This window comes from Primulina huaijiensis, unplaced genomic scaffold, assembly GCF_012295235.1.
Source record: "Primulina huaijiensis isolate GDHJ02 unplaced genomic scaffold, ASM1229523v2 scaffold40239, whole genome shotgun sequence".
NCBI lineage: Eukaryota > Viridiplantae > Streptophyta > Magnoliopsida > Lamiales > Gesneriaceae > Primulina > Primulina huaijiensis.
This window is the reverse complement of record NW_027359504.1, coordinates 314,467-332,092: the sequence shown is the minus strand read 5'-3', so window position 1 is coordinate 332,092 and position 17,626 is coordinate 314,467. Positions and strand designations below refer to the sequence as shown.

At 34.3% G+C, this 17,626-nt stretch overlaps 1 protein-coding gene across 1 annotated transcript; it reads left to right on the top strand.

Annotated features, from left to right (window-relative positions):
* Positions 1-14,279: 14,279 nt before the first annotated feature.
* LOC140969130 (COBRA-like protein 4) lies at positions 14,280-16,847 on the top strand. The gene is made up of 6 exons (XM_073430385.1): positions 14,280-14,591; positions 14,676-14,755; positions 15,212-15,668; positions 15,745-15,892; positions 15,968-16,245; positions 16,328-16,847. The coding sequence occupies exons 1-6, from the start codon at positions 14,540-14,542 to the stop codon at positions 16,615-16,617; spliced, it is 1,305 nt and encodes a 434-aa protein (XP_073286486.1). The 5' UTR covers positions 14,280-14,539; the 3' UTR covers positions 16,618-16,847.
* The last annotated feature ends 779 nt before the right edge of the window (positions 16,848-17,626 follow it).

The window sequence follows — 17,626 nt, the reverse complement described above, 5'->3', positions numbered from 1 at the left end:
TCCAATAACCTTTTAATCCATATTGCCTTCTTGCAACCTTGAGTAGCTGCCATGTATTCTGCCTCTGTTGTAGATAGCGCTACAACTGTCTGCAGTTTTGAAACCCAGCTTACTGCTCCTCCTGCAAGTGTAAACACATAACCAGTAGTAGATTTCCTCTTATCAGGATCACCTACATAATCTGAATCGCCATAGCCCCTGAGTGTAAAATCCGATCCTCCATAACATAATGCAGCATTCGAGTTACCCTTAATGTATCTAAGGATCCTCTTGACAGTGTTCCAATGCTCTCGTCCAGGATTCGCCATATACCGACTAACTGCTCCCACTGCTTGAGCAATGTCCGGTCTTGTACAGATCATAGCGAACATCAAACTTCCCACTGCTGATGCATATGGTACTCGAGACATCTCAATCCTCTCTGCTTCACTGCTAGGACACATCTCGGAGGATAACTTGAAGTTAACAGGAAGAGGGGTCGAAATTGGCTTACTATCTTGCATGTTGAAGCGTTGCAAGACTTTCTTCAAATAATTTTTCTGGGAAAGCCAAATCTTTCTGTTACTTCTGTCTCGGTGAACTTGCATCCCTAGAATCTTGTTTGCTGGTCCCAAGTCCTTCATATCAAATTCCCTAGCCAACTGTGCCTTCAATCCTTGGACCTGATCTTTGTTGGGGCCTGCTACCAACATGTCGTCCACATACAACAGCAAAATGATATAATCATCACCAGACCTCTTGAAATACGTACAAGGGTCTGCACTCAGTCTGTTGTATCCGAGGCTCATGATATAGGAATCAAATCTCTTGTACCAACATCTCGGCGCCTGTTTGAGACCGTACAGAGATTTGTTCAACCTGCAAACCAAGTTCTCTTTGCCTTTTTCCGCAAAACCTTCTGGCTGGAGCATATAGATTTCTTCTTCAAGATCTCCATGAAGAAACGCCGTTTTCACATCTAGCTGTTCTAGATGTAGGTCAAACACCGCACACAATGCCAGCACCACTCTGACTGTTGTAAGCCGAACCACAGGAGAAAATATCTCATTGAAGTCAATGCCTTCTTTCTGAGCATACCCTTTTACCACCAATCTAGCACGATACCGCTCCACTTGGTTATTGCCATCACGCTTGATCTTATAGACCCATCTGTTTCCAATGGCTTTCCTTCCTCGTGGTAGTGTAACAAGATCCCAAGTTTTATTTCTGTCTAATGCCTCCAACTCTTCTTGCATTGCTATCATCCACAAAGATACATCCGAGCTTTGAGTAGCCTCGTGGAAACTCGATGGCTCACCATCCTCTGATAATAGACAATATGCAATATTGCTTTCAGTGACATAATCTGAAAGCCAACCTGGTGGTCTTCTGTCTCGAGTTGACTGCCTCACATTGGAAACTTCAGACTCAACATGTTCTTGTTCTTCGTGCTCTGGTACTGCTTCACAAGAAACTTGACCTTCGTCTGTCTTATTTTCCACCTGAAAAATAGTAGTTTCTGAATTCGGTGTGCCTTTGTCTCCCTTTACTTTATCTTCCTCGAAGATAACATCCCTGCTGATGACAAGCTTGTGAACAGTAGGATCCCACAAGCGAAACCCCTTTACTCCATCAGCATATCCTAAGAAGATACATTTTCTGGATTTTGAATCCAACTTCGATCTTTCTTGCTCATTGTACAGAACGTACACAGGACTTCCAAATGTATGCAAATGAGAATAATCTGTCGGCTTCCCGGTCCACATCTCCATCGGAGTCTTCAGATCAATCGCCACTGAAGGAGAACGATTGATAATATAACAAGCGGTTTTGACTGCTTCTGCCCAAAATGACTTTTCTAGACCTGCAGTCCTCAACATAGCTCTTGTTCTGTCCAACAAGGTTCTGTTCATCCGCTCCGCCACTCCATTCTGTTGAGGTGTGTAAGCCGTCGTAAACTGTCTTTTGATGCCCTCATGTTGACAATATGCATCAAATTCGTCACTGGTATATTCTCCTCCATTGTCAGTCCTCAGACACTTGATTTTCTTTTCTGAATCAAGTTCAACCCGCGCTTTGAAATCTTTGAAGATCTGGAAAGCATCTGATTTCTTCTTGATTGGATACACCCAACATCTCCTAGAGAAATCATCAATGAACGAGACAAAGTATCTCGCTCCTCCTAGGGATACAACCGGTGCTTGCCAAACATCCGAATGAATCAGCTCCAATATGCTTTTGCTCCTGGCAGTAGAAGTGCCAAACTTTAATCTGTGTTGTTTACTGGTAACACAATGCTCACAAAAGGGTAATGACACTTTTGTAAGTCCCGGCAGCAGCTTCCGTTCTGAGAGAATTTTCAACCCCCGTTCTGACATATGCCCAAGCTTTCTATGCCATAACACTGTTAATTCTTCTCCTGAACCATTTGATGCAACAGCTAGTTCTGCCTCCTTGTGTGTTTCTCCCAAAAGTACATACAGATTTGCAGCAACCTTTTCCGCCTTCATAACCACAAGCGCGCCTTTCATAATTTTCATGATCCCGTTGTCGATCCGAGTTTTGCACCCGATGTTATCTAATTGCCCCAATGACAAAAGATTCTTTGTCAGTCCTTTCACATGTCGTACCTCCTGTATGGTGCAAATGGTGCCATCAAACATTTTAATTTTGATAGTACCGACCCCAGCGATTTCCAAGGCATGATCATTTCCCATGAATACAGATCCTCCTGAGACTGGTTCATAATGATCAAACCATTCTCTCCGAGACGTCATGTGCCACGTCGCTCCTGAATCCATAATCCATGTGTCACAAAATTTGTGTCTGCCTTCTGCAACAGTCGCTGCTTCGCTGAATAATATTTCACCACTGCCTGAAGTACTGGCCACATTTCCTTGAGAACTTTTTTCAATACTCGTACACTCTTTCTTGAAGTGCCCTTTACCGCCACATTTAAAGCAGTAAATATTTTTCTTCTTACTTCTCGACTTTGATCTACCTCGTCTTTGGCTCCCACTGGAGTCACGGTCCATAAATCTTCCTCTTATCATCGGTAAAGCCTCTGCCTGCTTCGATGTTACCAACCTATCTTCCTTATTCTTGCGCCGGCTTTCTTCTCCGAGAACCGCAGTTAAGACATCATCGAATCTTAGAAAGCCCATAAGAATATTGTTGGTTATGTTGATGATAAGTTGATCATATGAATCTGGTAGACTTTGAAGTAGAAGTTCCGCACGTTCATTTTCCCCTATTTTATGCCCCATGGAAGTGAGTTGGGCAAATAGAGTATTTAGTGTGTTGATATGGTCGGTCATCGATGAGGATTCCGCCATCCGAAGAGTATAAAGCCTTCTCTTTAGGAAAATCATGTTGTGTAGTGACTTGACCTCGTACATCTTTGTCAAAGTATCCCAGATAACTTTTGCTGTTTTTATCTCAGATATACTTGACAATACTTCGTCTGCAATAGCCAAGTGTAAATTGGCAACAGCATTATCATTCATCTCATTCCACTTTCCATCATCCGTAATCTCCACCGGTCTATCTCCAATAGCCGCCAAGCAATTCTCCTTTCTTAAAACTGCTTGTATCTTTATTTTCCACAGCATAAAATTACTTCCGTTGAACTTTGCGATCTCGTACCTTCCCGCCATTATGTCTACAAAAATTTTAGTAGACTGGACAAAATAATCCCGCCTTAAATAAAAAATCTCAAAAAATCTTTTCTGATGTGGAAGATCAGTCTAGGTTGCAACCACAGAGCATACTCAGAATTTTTAAGAAATTTTAAACCAAGGCTCTGATACCACTTGTTGGTCCCACGTGCGGAATTTCAGATAATAAACCCGAAAATAAAGAATAAATTGGACACCGAGATTTACGTGGAAAACTCCTAAAAATTATTAGGGTAAAAACCACGGGCAAGATGAAAAGAATTTCCACTATAATATTTTGTGGTGTACAACTCACTCACTGTGTTTCCAAAGAGAACACACACTCTCTTAATACAGGAGAACAAACAACTCACAAATATTATAGAATATTATAAGATGAGAGAAAACTCGAAAAAGGGATGATTTCAGAATGAAAGAGTGAGCTCTATTTATAAAGCCTCTTGACCGTGTGAAGACGCGTATAAAACGAGTCTTCTGTCTTCTTACGTAATTCCCGTGAAATTTCGTTGAAGATTCCTCCAACCGCGTTTTTTATATTTTTCTTTGACTGATCCCACCTATTTAATATCTTGCCGACACACCGTCACAAACTTTGCGCCAAAAAAATGTGTATTGAACGAGTATTTTTTCTTGTGCTCCCTACTTTCTATACTTGATTTTGGTAGTTCTTCGTTATTTAATTGTCATAAAATAAAATGTCTGATCGAACTATTGTATGGATTGGTGTTTCTTAATTGGGTCGATTGATATTAATCATATTCGTCGTTTAGTCGAGTGAATTGTCTTTAGTACAAAGCATCCTCACTTGATTGGTCATCACATCCATTTTAAAAAAATAAGGTTTTTGGATAAGGTGGAACTCCAGATTGAGGACAATATAAAAACAACAAAAATTTGAGCAAACATATAATAATGTATTTTAAATTGTACCATATTAATCTAATCAAATTAGAATGTTTCTGTCAAACCTCTCTATTATGATGAGTCTTTTTTGCTCCAAGTCGTACATATTACTTTCATCTAAGTCCTCTTCCCCATTACTTAGACAAAATGAGCCACTGATTTAGATAGATATATGGATTGTTTATCGATGAATGAGCTCGATGTGGTTCGAATACACTTTTTTGTTACAGAAGTACGCTTTTTTCTCTATGAAAAATACGAATCAGAGTTTGAATCTAGGTCAATACAAGCAAAAACATCAATGAAAATCTATTTTACATCATATCTAAGGGATTCCTATATATATATATATATATATACATATATATTTTAAGTTTTTTGTCATACCTGCTCCATTGACATATCTACGTAAAAACTTTATCTAAAATGGTAAAATCTAACCAATTATTTATGTATATTTGACACCAAGATCTAACGTTCGAAAAGAGATTTCCAGTTTGACCCCAGTTCTTGAACATGTTAGTATGAATTTCCTATATGTCATCCAGAATTATGTTATGTCGCGATTATCCATTCCACATTGCGAATTTTGGGCATAGCCGCCAAGTACTTTTGTGATCCATAATCAAAGTCGTGTTTTGTTATTAGAACCTGAAATCGCATAAGTAAGTGTCCTGTTCGAGGAGAGGGACCCTGTTACGGGGGTTGGCCGGATGGCCTTCCACCCATGATTGACCGCACGTGTGGGGAAGCATCCACGTGCACTCGTTTGTATCCACTGGAAGCAAAATTGATTGGTTTTTGTCTCTTTATTACACCATAATCGTCATTCCACAAACACGCTTCTGTACACAAAAGATGGTTTCACCTAATTTAGGACTTTCCTCATTCATCCTACATATGTTACCCAAGGCTTTGTGTGTATATTCATTCTCTCATCTTATCCTCACAAATATGAAAGTTATTATCTAAAATTTTTGTATTTAAAAAATTTGAAGTTTAAAAAAATATCCTTACATATTTTATATTAAGCTATCGTATTAATTAATAATTTTTTAAAAAATTATTATGATCTCGTGTTACACCATTTTGTACCAAATACGAGACATTAATTAATGGTGCATTTTTGTTATATTTAATGTTTGACTCAATTTTACAAATGATTAAAGTTATATATAAATAAAGATATAATTAACACAACATATATTATACATTTACCATGGAGACATTTGGATTACCTTTTGCTTGGTCTTATTATTTCGTATAGCCCTAATATTTTGGAAGCAGGTACTGCATATATTTACAATAATTAATTAATTATTCATAAATAGATATATAAAATAATAGAAAATAAAAAGCACATTCCCGATGTATTTATATTAGTGGGAGGTGCCTTATTTTTTCTGACGACGATTTTATTAAATCAAGTAAACTAATGAAGAGGCAGGCATATAAAGGGAAAATGAAAAATTAAATGAGATGGGAAACTGGGAATGCCTAAATAGACCAGACCCTGGGTCGAGAACCGCCGGTTGTTGGCTTGAAGAGACCAGTGGTTTCACAGATCAGGATATTCCAAGCCATGCCGGTCAGAGCTAGTTCTCGGAATCGACTGTTCCGATTACAGGTCTCGTGGCTATTTCTGATCGACTTGATCTTTATTTTTTAATTTTAAATCTTAATTAAAATAATTTAAACTCTATTTAACTCCATAAATTTTAAAAAGCTAAAGAAATTAAAGATTTAAGTTTTTTAAATTAACTATGAAAATTTTATCTAAAGTTTAATTTACCAAAAAAAAAGTTTAATTAAAATTTAATTGCACAAATTTTAGAGAAACAAAAAAGGATCTTAAACTCAAAATCTTAATCATGACATCATAAAAAAAATCTGAATCTATATTTTTAGTTGTCTCACATCGGTTAGATAAAATCTATGGGAGTTGCATATATGTACTAGGACAATCCCCTTTTTGAGCTAGCTTTTGAAGTTGAATTAGGTTCAAGTCTCAATCTTAACATGATATCAGATTTCAGGTTATGTGTTGGACTGCCCATAGTTGCCACCCGTTCTGTTCATAGTTAGGTCATTTGTAAATTTTATATTCCAGATGTTCATTCATGAGTGTGAGGGGGTGTGTTACTTTTCGCACATCGGTTAGATAAAATATCTGGGAGTTTTATATATGAACTTGGACAATCCTCTCTTGTGTATTAGTTGTCACACATCGGTTAGATATCACCCGTTCTGTTCATAGTTAGGTCATTTGTAAACTTCACATTCCAGATGTTCATTCATGAGCGTGAGAGGGTGTGTTACTTGTCGCACATCGGTTAGATAAAATATCTGAGAGTTTCATATATGAACTTGGACAATCATCTTTTGTGTATTAGTTGTCACACATCGGTTAGATAAAATTTCTGAGAGTTGTATGTATGGATTTTGACAATCATCCCTTCTTGAGCTACTTTTTAATGTTGAATTAGGTTCAAATCTCAATCTTAACACATATTTTCCTGACTTATCTTTAGGAGATTATCCGGTTTTCTTCTGATTATGGATTTCCAGTCAGTTTAGGGGAACAAATGAAGCAAAACTTATCGTATATGGACATTATCTAAAATATATATCCAATAATTGCAAGTTAGTCAATGCATGGATTCACACGGATAAATGACGTTGCTCTTCTTATAACCATTTATATCAATCCTTTGAAAAATACTCAAAAGTAGCGTGGAACTAACCGGTTTTTCCGCCATACAATGACAGGCTTCGGATAATGGGGATCGAATGATTCACCACGTACGGCCCAGTAAATCCCGCAGAGATCTGAGTGTAGTCTATAGTTAAATGTCATTTTCATAAATTAATTATAATGGTCCTCTCTGACATTATTGCATGCATCCGAGTCTTCTTAATTTGCAGGTTTATTTGAATTTATTTATTTAATTACTGCATGAGCTGAAAATAATAATAATAATAATATCCACATGGAAAGCTTTCTTTTTCTTTTTCTTTTTCTTTTTTCTTTTCCAGATATTCACACTTTACTTCCTAAAACGTACACTCGTGCATCCTCCAGCCACGGCTCGATGTTGATTTCTAATAATTGCACGTATGACCAACTTAAGTTAAATCGAATAATAACTCAACTGAACCATTACTTCTATCAAAAACTATAAATAATATTAAATGTGTAACTTAAATATTTTGAACTGATAATAACTCGAGTCGTCCCAAAATATGATCGTTGTATTAGTGGTGATGATTGTTTTTTTTTTTTAAATGTATGAACATCTTATCATAGGGCCGAAACAACCAAACAAGTCGTGGAATGGGAGATGATTTTAACTGCGAATTGAATTCAAAGTGCAAGTTTGTTAATGTTAAACGAAAATCTTATCTCCCTATCGATAATATTCTTCATGTTGGTTTCGGTTTCTTCATATGTATGGAGTGCATATATGGACCATGCTTGTAATGCAGCATTTAGAGATCGTTCATTACGTTGGTCCTCTATCTTGAACTAATACACCAAAAATTCTAGGTCTTTATTCCACCACGGTGCAATGATAATTAAATAAATAGACAAAAACTTGTGTGAGACGGTCTCACGGATCGTATTTGTGAGACAGATCTCTTATTTGGGTCATTCATGAAAAAATATTAATTTTTATGCTAAAAGTATTATTTTTTATTGTAAATATGGGTAGGATTGACCCGTCTCACAAATTAAAATCTGTGAGACGGTCTCACATGAGACTCACTCAAATAAATAATATATAAATGATATCCAGAATTAATGTATGGAGATTCTCTTCTGCAAATCTTCGCACCCTTGTATATATTGATGTGAAATTAATCGACTTTCTGCTCTCAAGTACGTACTTTACATTTAATGGATTAGCCGTACCAATTCATTTTGTAGGATTATGAAAAATTGATACCAAAATAATCAATCAATTGATTATATATACGACATATATATACACACACACACGCTCTAGTTTAAGACCAATTGTTTCTATAAATTAGAAAAAAATTAAAACTTTTACGAATTTTGTTACACGATTTTATTATCAAGGTTTTCGAGTGTAAATATGCACGTGAGATCACTCCTTCATTCGCCCATTGTTTATTTATCCAAGTTAATTTATGCGAATATAAACAAAATCGCTATCGCTATCGCTATCGCTATCGTCAGCCTCTCTTGGTTTGCCGTCGATTTTATCCAACGTTGATTTATGTCGATGTAGGTAAATGAGGAATCTAAATCTCATCTTCATGCATGCACATGTGACAGACTATTAGACACTGACTTCGTGCAAATAAATATCCTATCCATCCCTTTTGCCCATTATATATAATAATTAGGCATAATAACTCACACACATAAAACTTTGCATTATATATTCTCATTTGGTATGCAATCGTAAGTCAAGAACATATATTTTTTATTTTTATTATATAAAATTTTAAGGTTTAATAAATTCGAAACATACAAAAATTTCACAACATATGGTGAAAGAATCTTAGCTTTTGGTTGGCACCATTGCAAAAATTACTCAAAAAGCCATACGAAACCCCACACCATGTGTTAATAAGGTCCCCCTTTTCAATCTTTATTTGTCCTTGCTTTTGTTTCTTCCCATATTTCACCATTGGCACACATCGATTTGTTGCAATCCATATATCAACTTTATATTCTCCTCTTGCATTGTATATATCCCACATATATCTATATTATATACTAAACCATCCGTGATTAGCGATAACAACGTGACTCAAATCAAATCAGCTATATTATCCAAGAAGCCATAATATCATCGTTCGCAAAATTCTACATAATATTACCATATTTTCCTGTATCTTTTGGTTTTTGACAATTTTAGTTGTTTTAATTTGATGTGTTGATGTGTTACTCCACAAATCATCACATCTCGATCCGTCGCATCGGTGCCAAATCATCGTCATGTCTCGGAAAAATGGCGAAAATTGCCAAAAAAAACAAAGATAGCGAACGAAGATTGAAATTGACAATATAGATGACAAATATCGCGAAAAGACAAACGTATAGAACAAAAAATACAACTTTTCATAAAAGCTAATATATGTCGAAAGTTGAAGGTTTTATGCAACTACATGTGATCTGGTGACTGCTTGGTCACAATAAGCAAGAAATTTAGCCCCTTCCATGGATTCGTTTCTTTTTCTTACGTTATAGAAGGGGTCCATGGAAAATTTTCCAATCGCATGTTACCCCTCGTGGGACTATCGTAATCGTCGTCCTTCAATATACCCACCTCTCATTATCCCTAACCCTACGATATTTTATTTGAGAGAGAGAGAGAAAGGAATCGAGGCATATTTCCTCTTTGAATTGCTTCCGAATTTATCTCAGTTTTGGTTATGCATTATTTTTCTGTTTGGTATCTTGCATTGCGTTCTTTTTTGGCTTGAAAAGAGTTATTTGAATTCTGGTTTGGTTCGGAGATGGACATACGAATTTGTAGCTTACATATTTTTTTAAGAGTAAGTCTCTTGTGAGACGGTCTCACGAATCTTTATCTGTGAAACAGGTCAACCCTACCGATATTCACAATAAAAAGTAATACTCTTAGCATAAAAAATAATATTTTTTCATTGATGACCCAAATAAGAGATCCGTCTCACAAAATATGACCTGTGAGACCGTCTCACACAAGTTTTTGTCTTTTTTTTTTAAATCCTCGTGACATCATCATTGATTTATTAATGTCTTCTGAAAACTTATGTACACAAAAATATAAAAACATACTATTACCATTCATTATATAATAAGATAGGGCCGGAATTGATTTTTTTGGGTGGGCCGCTACGTCGGGTGTGTACTGGATAAACTCTATAGTTTAACGTAATATCATGTCAGCTGAATAAATCACACTAGCTAAGCAAATTCTGTTTGACATACTCAACTAAGAAATTGTTGGTAATTGGAATCAATCAAACTCGTAACTATTTGGGAAATTGAAAATTTTAATTGTGAAAATGATGTCATTCCAAAGAAAATAAAAAATAAAAACATATATCATAGGATATATAGATAAATATTGAAAATGTATAAGACCCTTCATTTAATTTCTACTAGCACAGCAGATATTATAGTTTGAAACAAATTATTAATAGACATTTAATTCTCATGAAACAATGTATTTAATTCAAGAAATATTAGATGTAATACAATTGTAAGACAATGATATGACACTTCCATTAAATTAATTTGTTGGTATTTAATTTGCATCATACTTTTCCAATTATAGCATTCTTTTAATTAAACAGTACTAATTAGTATTAATTTTTCTTTACCATTATTAATTGTTCATAAAGAAATCATGAGAAATAGGGAAAGATCATGATGATCACTTATTATTTTATTTTAATTGAACATAAACCCATACACAATTTTATTTTTGTTACATAATTAAACTAAAGAAAAGATTTGTTTGGATTTCTTTGAAAATTTATTTTATAATTCTTTAGGGTTCTTTTATTACATTTTAGGATCTGAACCATGTGTTGAATTCACCTAATCACATGCTTCCCACAAATAATTAAGAAAAATAAATTAATAAGTTTTGATCAACTATTTATTTTTGCACGCTTATCATATATTAATATTATTTTGCTAATAACACATATTTTTTTGTGTATTCTGTGTTGCCAATAAAAAGCTGACAAAATGTTCCAAATTAATGATTGGTCGTTTCAATTAATTATTTAATTGAATTTATACCCTACAAATCAGGTTTAATTGACTGTCGTTATTACTTCAAATTTATAGGTTAAATCTGCTATAGAATTATTTTTTTTATATTATAATGTTAAAGCCTCACCGTACGCTTTTAATTAGTTGAGATGTTTGCATTATTGAGTTAAGTTAGTTAAATGATACCACTTTAGTACAAACTGAAAGGCACAACTAAATAAATGGTACTAATTAATAATTGATCATATGTTAAAAAAAAAAAAAAAATTTAATGATAAAGTTCCTCCTTTGAACCCATCCACGATCATTAATGGAGTCATGTTTGAATGCAAGGTCTCATATATCAATTTTGTGAGACATATATTCATTTCGATTCGATTATTGAAAAACATTATTTTTTATGTCAAAAATATTAATTTTCACTTTAAGTTTGGATTAGGTTGATTCGTCTCATGAAATCATATCCAAACTAATTCGTTGAATGTTATGTAAGAGATTAGAAGTTTACACAAGATCATGGCTGATCATCGGAAATTTTAAAAACCATGTTACAAAAATTCAATTATATTACCTAAAACAAGAACGGAAAAATTTCGAGTGGAGAAATATTTATTGAAATTGATATAGAAAATCGTAATTTTAGTAATTTATATTTTATTCCTCCCTGTTTTATTTTTTTTTATGTTGTCAAATTTCAGTATTAATTCATTATCTATATTTATTTATTTTATATTTTTTGTAATTTTAATAATTTGTCCGTTGTGGCACTAATACGGTCCTGACATGGCACTAACATGTCACTGATGCAATCCCCACGGAAAATAACTAATTATATTGCTAAATTTGAAAATATATGACTTGATTAAACTGAAATCTCGCAAAATAGATGATAAAAAGCTCATATATGACCACAGTTGTAATTATATACATGTATGAATTTAGAGAAATTCCCATTGCTTAACAATCTAATTGGGCCTTAGCTTACTAAATCGCACAATATCCGAAATAAATTAAATACGGGATCAAATAAAATAGATAGCTGATACATATATTATTTTATGATGGATAATTTTATGTGTTATTTATACATAAAAATGAATATTAAAAACCTTTCCATCAAATTTTTTTTTTTTTTTGCAAAAAATTTGTTTTTCCTTCCTCTATAATTTTCTCATGTTAATTTGATTACTTTTTGGTATAGCGTCATCGACTATATAACATGTTGATTTGATTACTTATAGTGCTCAAGTATATATACATCTTGAAAAGTATTCTAACTAAAATTATTTATTAACACCTAAAATATATTACTTAAAAATATAATTGTATTTATGAATTGTGCATGTTTTTTTTTCCACTTATATAAACTAAAATTAACATGATCATTTCGAAGAGTAGGTCTCTTGTGAGACGGTCTCATGAATATTTATTTGTGAGACGAGTCAAGCCTACCGATATCCACAATAAAAAGTAATACTCTTAGCATAAAAAGTAATATTTTTTCATGGATGACCCAAATAAAAGACCTGTCTCACAAAATACGACTCGTGAGACTGTTTTCCACAAGTTTTTGCCTATTTCGAAACACAACTAGCTAGCTAGCTACCTGCTAGGGTTTTTGTTTTACAGGTTGTATATATAAGCTGTCAAAAAAGGAGATTATTATAATATATTTATTCAGTTTCCACGGGAGAAGAAGTGGTTGACGGCGGGCATAACCTCTGGTGGCCGTCTACGGCGTGTACGGGTCGGAGGAACTTACGGAGGCGGTGCTCTGCATATGTCTGCACATCCCAGTAACAAAGGCCATGGCAGCCATCATGGAGTAAACCTGTTTTCAACTATTTTTTTTAATAAAAAAAATAGGCACTGTAATTCTTGAATAATATATATAATCCACATGCACACCAAAAAATCCAAGTATAATGGAAGTGTTTCTATGATTAAAAGTATGTTGTATGAAATGCAAGATCACATATAACATTTTATGAAAAATATTCCATAGTCGGTTGTCACCCTATTAAATATTGAAATAAACAACAAATAAAGACTCTTGTGTTTTGAATTTTATTTGAATTATTCAAAAAATATCAGTCGTCGTCGATTTAAAATTTAAACTGTATCATTTATCTAAATTTAAGAGAGATACTTGGAACATTAGGATGGAAGTAAATTGATTTTTTAAAGGGAAAAAAAATTTCTCGGGTATATAGACTTTTTCTGCATTAAAGTCTGAGGCCCAGTTCAATTCATGCATGATGAACCTAACTAGATACGCAGACTAGAAATCCTGGCTACAAAAGCAGAAAACAAGAGAAACTAAATGTGTTTGCAGGAGGGTCGGGGCATATCCTTCGACTCTTTTTTTATTAATTTATTGGTAGGAGTCCGTCAAACCTCTCACTCTCGCCTCGCGCGGGAGTTGTTTTGTTTTTTAAAAAAATGGAATGTAATAATGACTTAGTTTTTAAATATTTTTTTTTTTTATGCATTATCAACATGTTAGTCAAAAACCATTAAAAATATTTTAAAATCAATTATAAACTAATTTTGCATTTTTAAACACAAATTATACATGAAATTCTAGAAATGGAGAATGAGTGGTGATGCTGAAGTTTTACTAAAAACAGTTTTACTTGGTCGTTTAGGCAATACAATACCAACATTTACTCTTTACTTAAAATTAAATTGTAAGAAGAACATTTTCCTACTTTGCTTAGCTTTAACTTTAACTCGTGAAAATTGGCTTCTCCATGTGCACAAATGTCCCTCACCCAAAGTAGCTAGAAACGTGAGTTTAGGAAGATGTTAAGCTTTTTATATGTTGTGTTAATTGGAATTTAGATTTTGATGTTTTTCTTTTCCTTGTACTATATTATAGTAGTTTTACTGTATTTACCAATATAATGAAAATTCAATTATCTCCCTAACATTTAAAGTACCAGACAATAAAAAATTAGTTGCATCAATTCATTTCCAACAAATTTTAGAATTTCTTGAATCCTCCTTTTTAAGAAATATTGCTGGTTGTAGGTTAAATCCTTGCTTCAAGATACAGGAATTCCATCTCTTATTTATGCAGCCTGAAAAAGGAAAACTAAGCACCCAACTGCCAGTAGTTGAACATCAAAATACTCTAAAAACCTTCAAGTCACGCACTTGTTTCTAATATTTATTGGAAAAATAGAGCTACCAGATTAAACATTCAGGCCTTTAAACATATATAGAAGAGAGCATGAGACTCCTTCTCGTAGCTCTGTTCTTTGGTTTGCTGTTTTCTTACATAGGTAGTGTTCTGTCAGTGTCTCCAAATGTAGTTTGAATCTAACTATGTTTATTCAATGATTTTTGAAGTTTTTGTTTTCATGCAGATGCCTATGATCCTTTGGATCCAAATGGGAACATAACAATCAAATGGGATGTGATATCTTGGGAAGCAGATGGCTATGTGGTGAGCACCTATATCCAACCATAGTCAGTTAGTCGATACGTAAATCGACTCTGATTAGTTTGAGATTAAAACTTTAACAGTGATCAAGAACATACCAACATGTGAGGGTATAGAATACTTGCAATCTTGCCATATTTTCGTATCCAAGCAATGGATTGGCTCTGCGCTATCTGGAAATTTTAAATGTTTTATGATCGAGTGTGTTTTTCCTACATAAAAATGTATAATAGAAGATATTTTTTGTCCCCTTCATTTGAATAATCTTGTAAGTTTTCAGTTTCCTTCATATAAAACGACTTTTTGACATCACCACTGCCGAAGATTATAGATTTGAGAGTTTCTTATTGTGAAAAGTTCTAGCTAGGTAACAAGAAAGTGGATGTCTACAGGGTACACGTAAGAAATATCTATGACATGAAAACTTAAATGGACTAAGTTTTTTTGGGTGATTCGTAGGCCGTCGTAACGATGAACAATTTCCAAATGTATCGGCACATTATGAGCCCTGGGTGGACCATAGGGTGGACATGGGCTAAGAAAGAAGTGATATGGGATATGAAGGGTGCTCAAGCTACCGAACAAGGGGACTGTTCCAAGTTCAAAGGAACTATCCCTCATTGCTGCAAGAAGAACCCAACCGTCGTAGACTTACTTCCAGGCGTGCCTTACAACCAGCAATTCAGCAACTGCTGCAAGGGCGGAGTCCTGGCTGCCTGGGGCCAAGATCCACAGGCAGCCGTCTCCGCATTCCAAATCAGTGTTGGCCAAGCCGGAACTTCTAACAAGACGGTTAAACTTCCTAAAAACTTCACTTTATTAGGCCCTTTACCGGGATACACTTGTGGCCCTGCCAAGATTGTGCCTCCAACCACATTTCTCACCCCGGATCGTCGAAGAAAAACTCAGGCCCTGAGTAAGTCTTCATGCCCTGTTTCTCTAAAAGTTCGATGAGACAAATTTGTGATTTAATCGAACCTTTCTGTGGGCAGTGACGTGGAATGTAACTTGCACATATTCTCAGTTTCTGGCACAGAAGCACCCCAGTTGCTGCGTCTCATTCTCGTCTTTCTACAATGAAACAATCACGTCCTGCCCTTCTTGTGCTTGTGGATGTGAGAACAAAAACAAATGTGTCAAGTAAGATTTCACTTTTTTGCACCAAAAAATCTAAAATCATCCAAGTATCATATGTTCAACCTGGTTTTGTAACAGGAGCGATTCGAAACTTCTGAGTGTGGTGGGGATAAACACTCCGAAAAAAGACAACACGCCTCTGCTCCAATGTACGCATCACATGTGCCCGATTCGGGTTCATTGGCATGTTAAGTCCAACTACAAAGACTACTGGCGTGCGAAGGTTGCGATAACTAATTTTAACTACCGGATGAACTACACGCAGTGGACTCTCGTTGTCCAGCATCCGAATCTCAATAACGTGACTCAAGTTTTTAGCTTCGATTACAAGCCTCTTGTTCCCTATGGCTCCATCAGTAAGTTTCTTGATTTGTTAAGCACATGACATTAAGAAACTTCAAATATAATATATGGTTCTATAACTTGATATTCATGCAGATGATACAGGGATGTTCTATGGCATGAAATTCTTCAATGATTTGCTAATGGAAGCTGGGCCATTTGGAAATGTTCAGTCGGAAGTACTTCTTCAGAAGGACAAGGAAACTTTTACCTTCAAGCAGGGGTGGGGGTTTCCCCGGAAAGTGTACTTCAACGGCGAAGAGTGTATTCTACCCCCGCCTGATTCTTACCCCTTCTTGCCAAATTCTGCTGATTCAAATCAAGCTTTCTTCCCTAGATTTGTAGTCTCTTCTGTAATTTTGTTTCTCATTGTATTGTGCCGGTGAGTTTCCAAGTTTTGAAAATATTGGAAAGTTCTGAAGGCCATTTAAACCTTTTGAAGTAAATTGCGGTCATTTTTTTAATAGATTGTTTTTAAATTAATTATTTTCATTAAAATGTGGAAATTTAATACAACATTTTTTTAAAAAAAATTATGATTGAAGAAATACAAAGAAGTGAAAAATTATATTGCAACACTAATTACATATATTTAATTTTTGCGATTTTGATATTTCATATTATTAAAAAATATTACTAATCCACCATTTTTCAAATTTTATTGCAATAATAGTCCATTGTTTTGAAATTTTGGTTTTTTTCTAGGACAGTGTCGACGTGACGCGGAACAAGTTAACAACTCGTTAACACTCTCATAAAAAAATCGGAAATCGCGAACAAACAAAGATTTTGAAATATGACTATTTAAAATATCAAAATCATAAAAAACAGGCATACATGACGAAAATCCCCAACCAAAAATATATTCATCTATTTACTCGAACAAAAAAATTCATTGATGAATCCTTCCTACCAATCCTTCGTGTAACCATTTAACCTCCCGATGCAACTTTTCGCTCTTTTGTTTTTTTTAAAAAAAACTAACTTCAAAATTCATCAATTCAAACCATATCAAATTCAACGCAATAAATCAACCCTGACATAAAATCAATAAATCTAACAATAAAACAAATAATAAATCCTTTCTAAAATACTTTCCCTTGACCATATTCAAATATCTTAACAAATACAAGAATAAATAACTTGGTCCATGAATTTGTTTTATTTTGAATTTCGGTCTATTGACTTTTCAAAATTTGGTTTTTGTTTAATGATTTTGATGGTTTTTTTTGGCTTACCAGTCCTATTTCTTAGTAGCATCGACATGACATACGAAGATAATGTTGTGACATCGAAAAATTATGATCTGACATCGAAAAATGATGATGAAAATAGTGATATGATATTAAAAATTGATAATAATTTGTCCGATGTCATATAAACAATTAATAAATT

What these genes read in the sequence shown, in the direction of transcription:
- LOC140969130 (XM_073430385.1), top strand. Translation starts at nt 14,540, where the DNA reads ATGAGACTCCTTCTCGTAGCTCTGTTCTTTGGTTTGCTGTTTTCTTAC. An exon ending in GGGAAGCAGATGGCTATGTG is followed by an intron (nt 14,756 to 15,211) that starts GTGAGCACCTAT and finishes GGTGATTCGTAG; the next exon opens with GCCGTCGTAACGATGAACAA. An exon ending in AACAAAAACAAATGTGTCAA is followed by an intron (nt 15,893 to 15,967) that starts GTAAGATTTCAC and finishes GTTTTGTAACAG; the next exon opens with GAGCGATTCGAAACTTCTGA.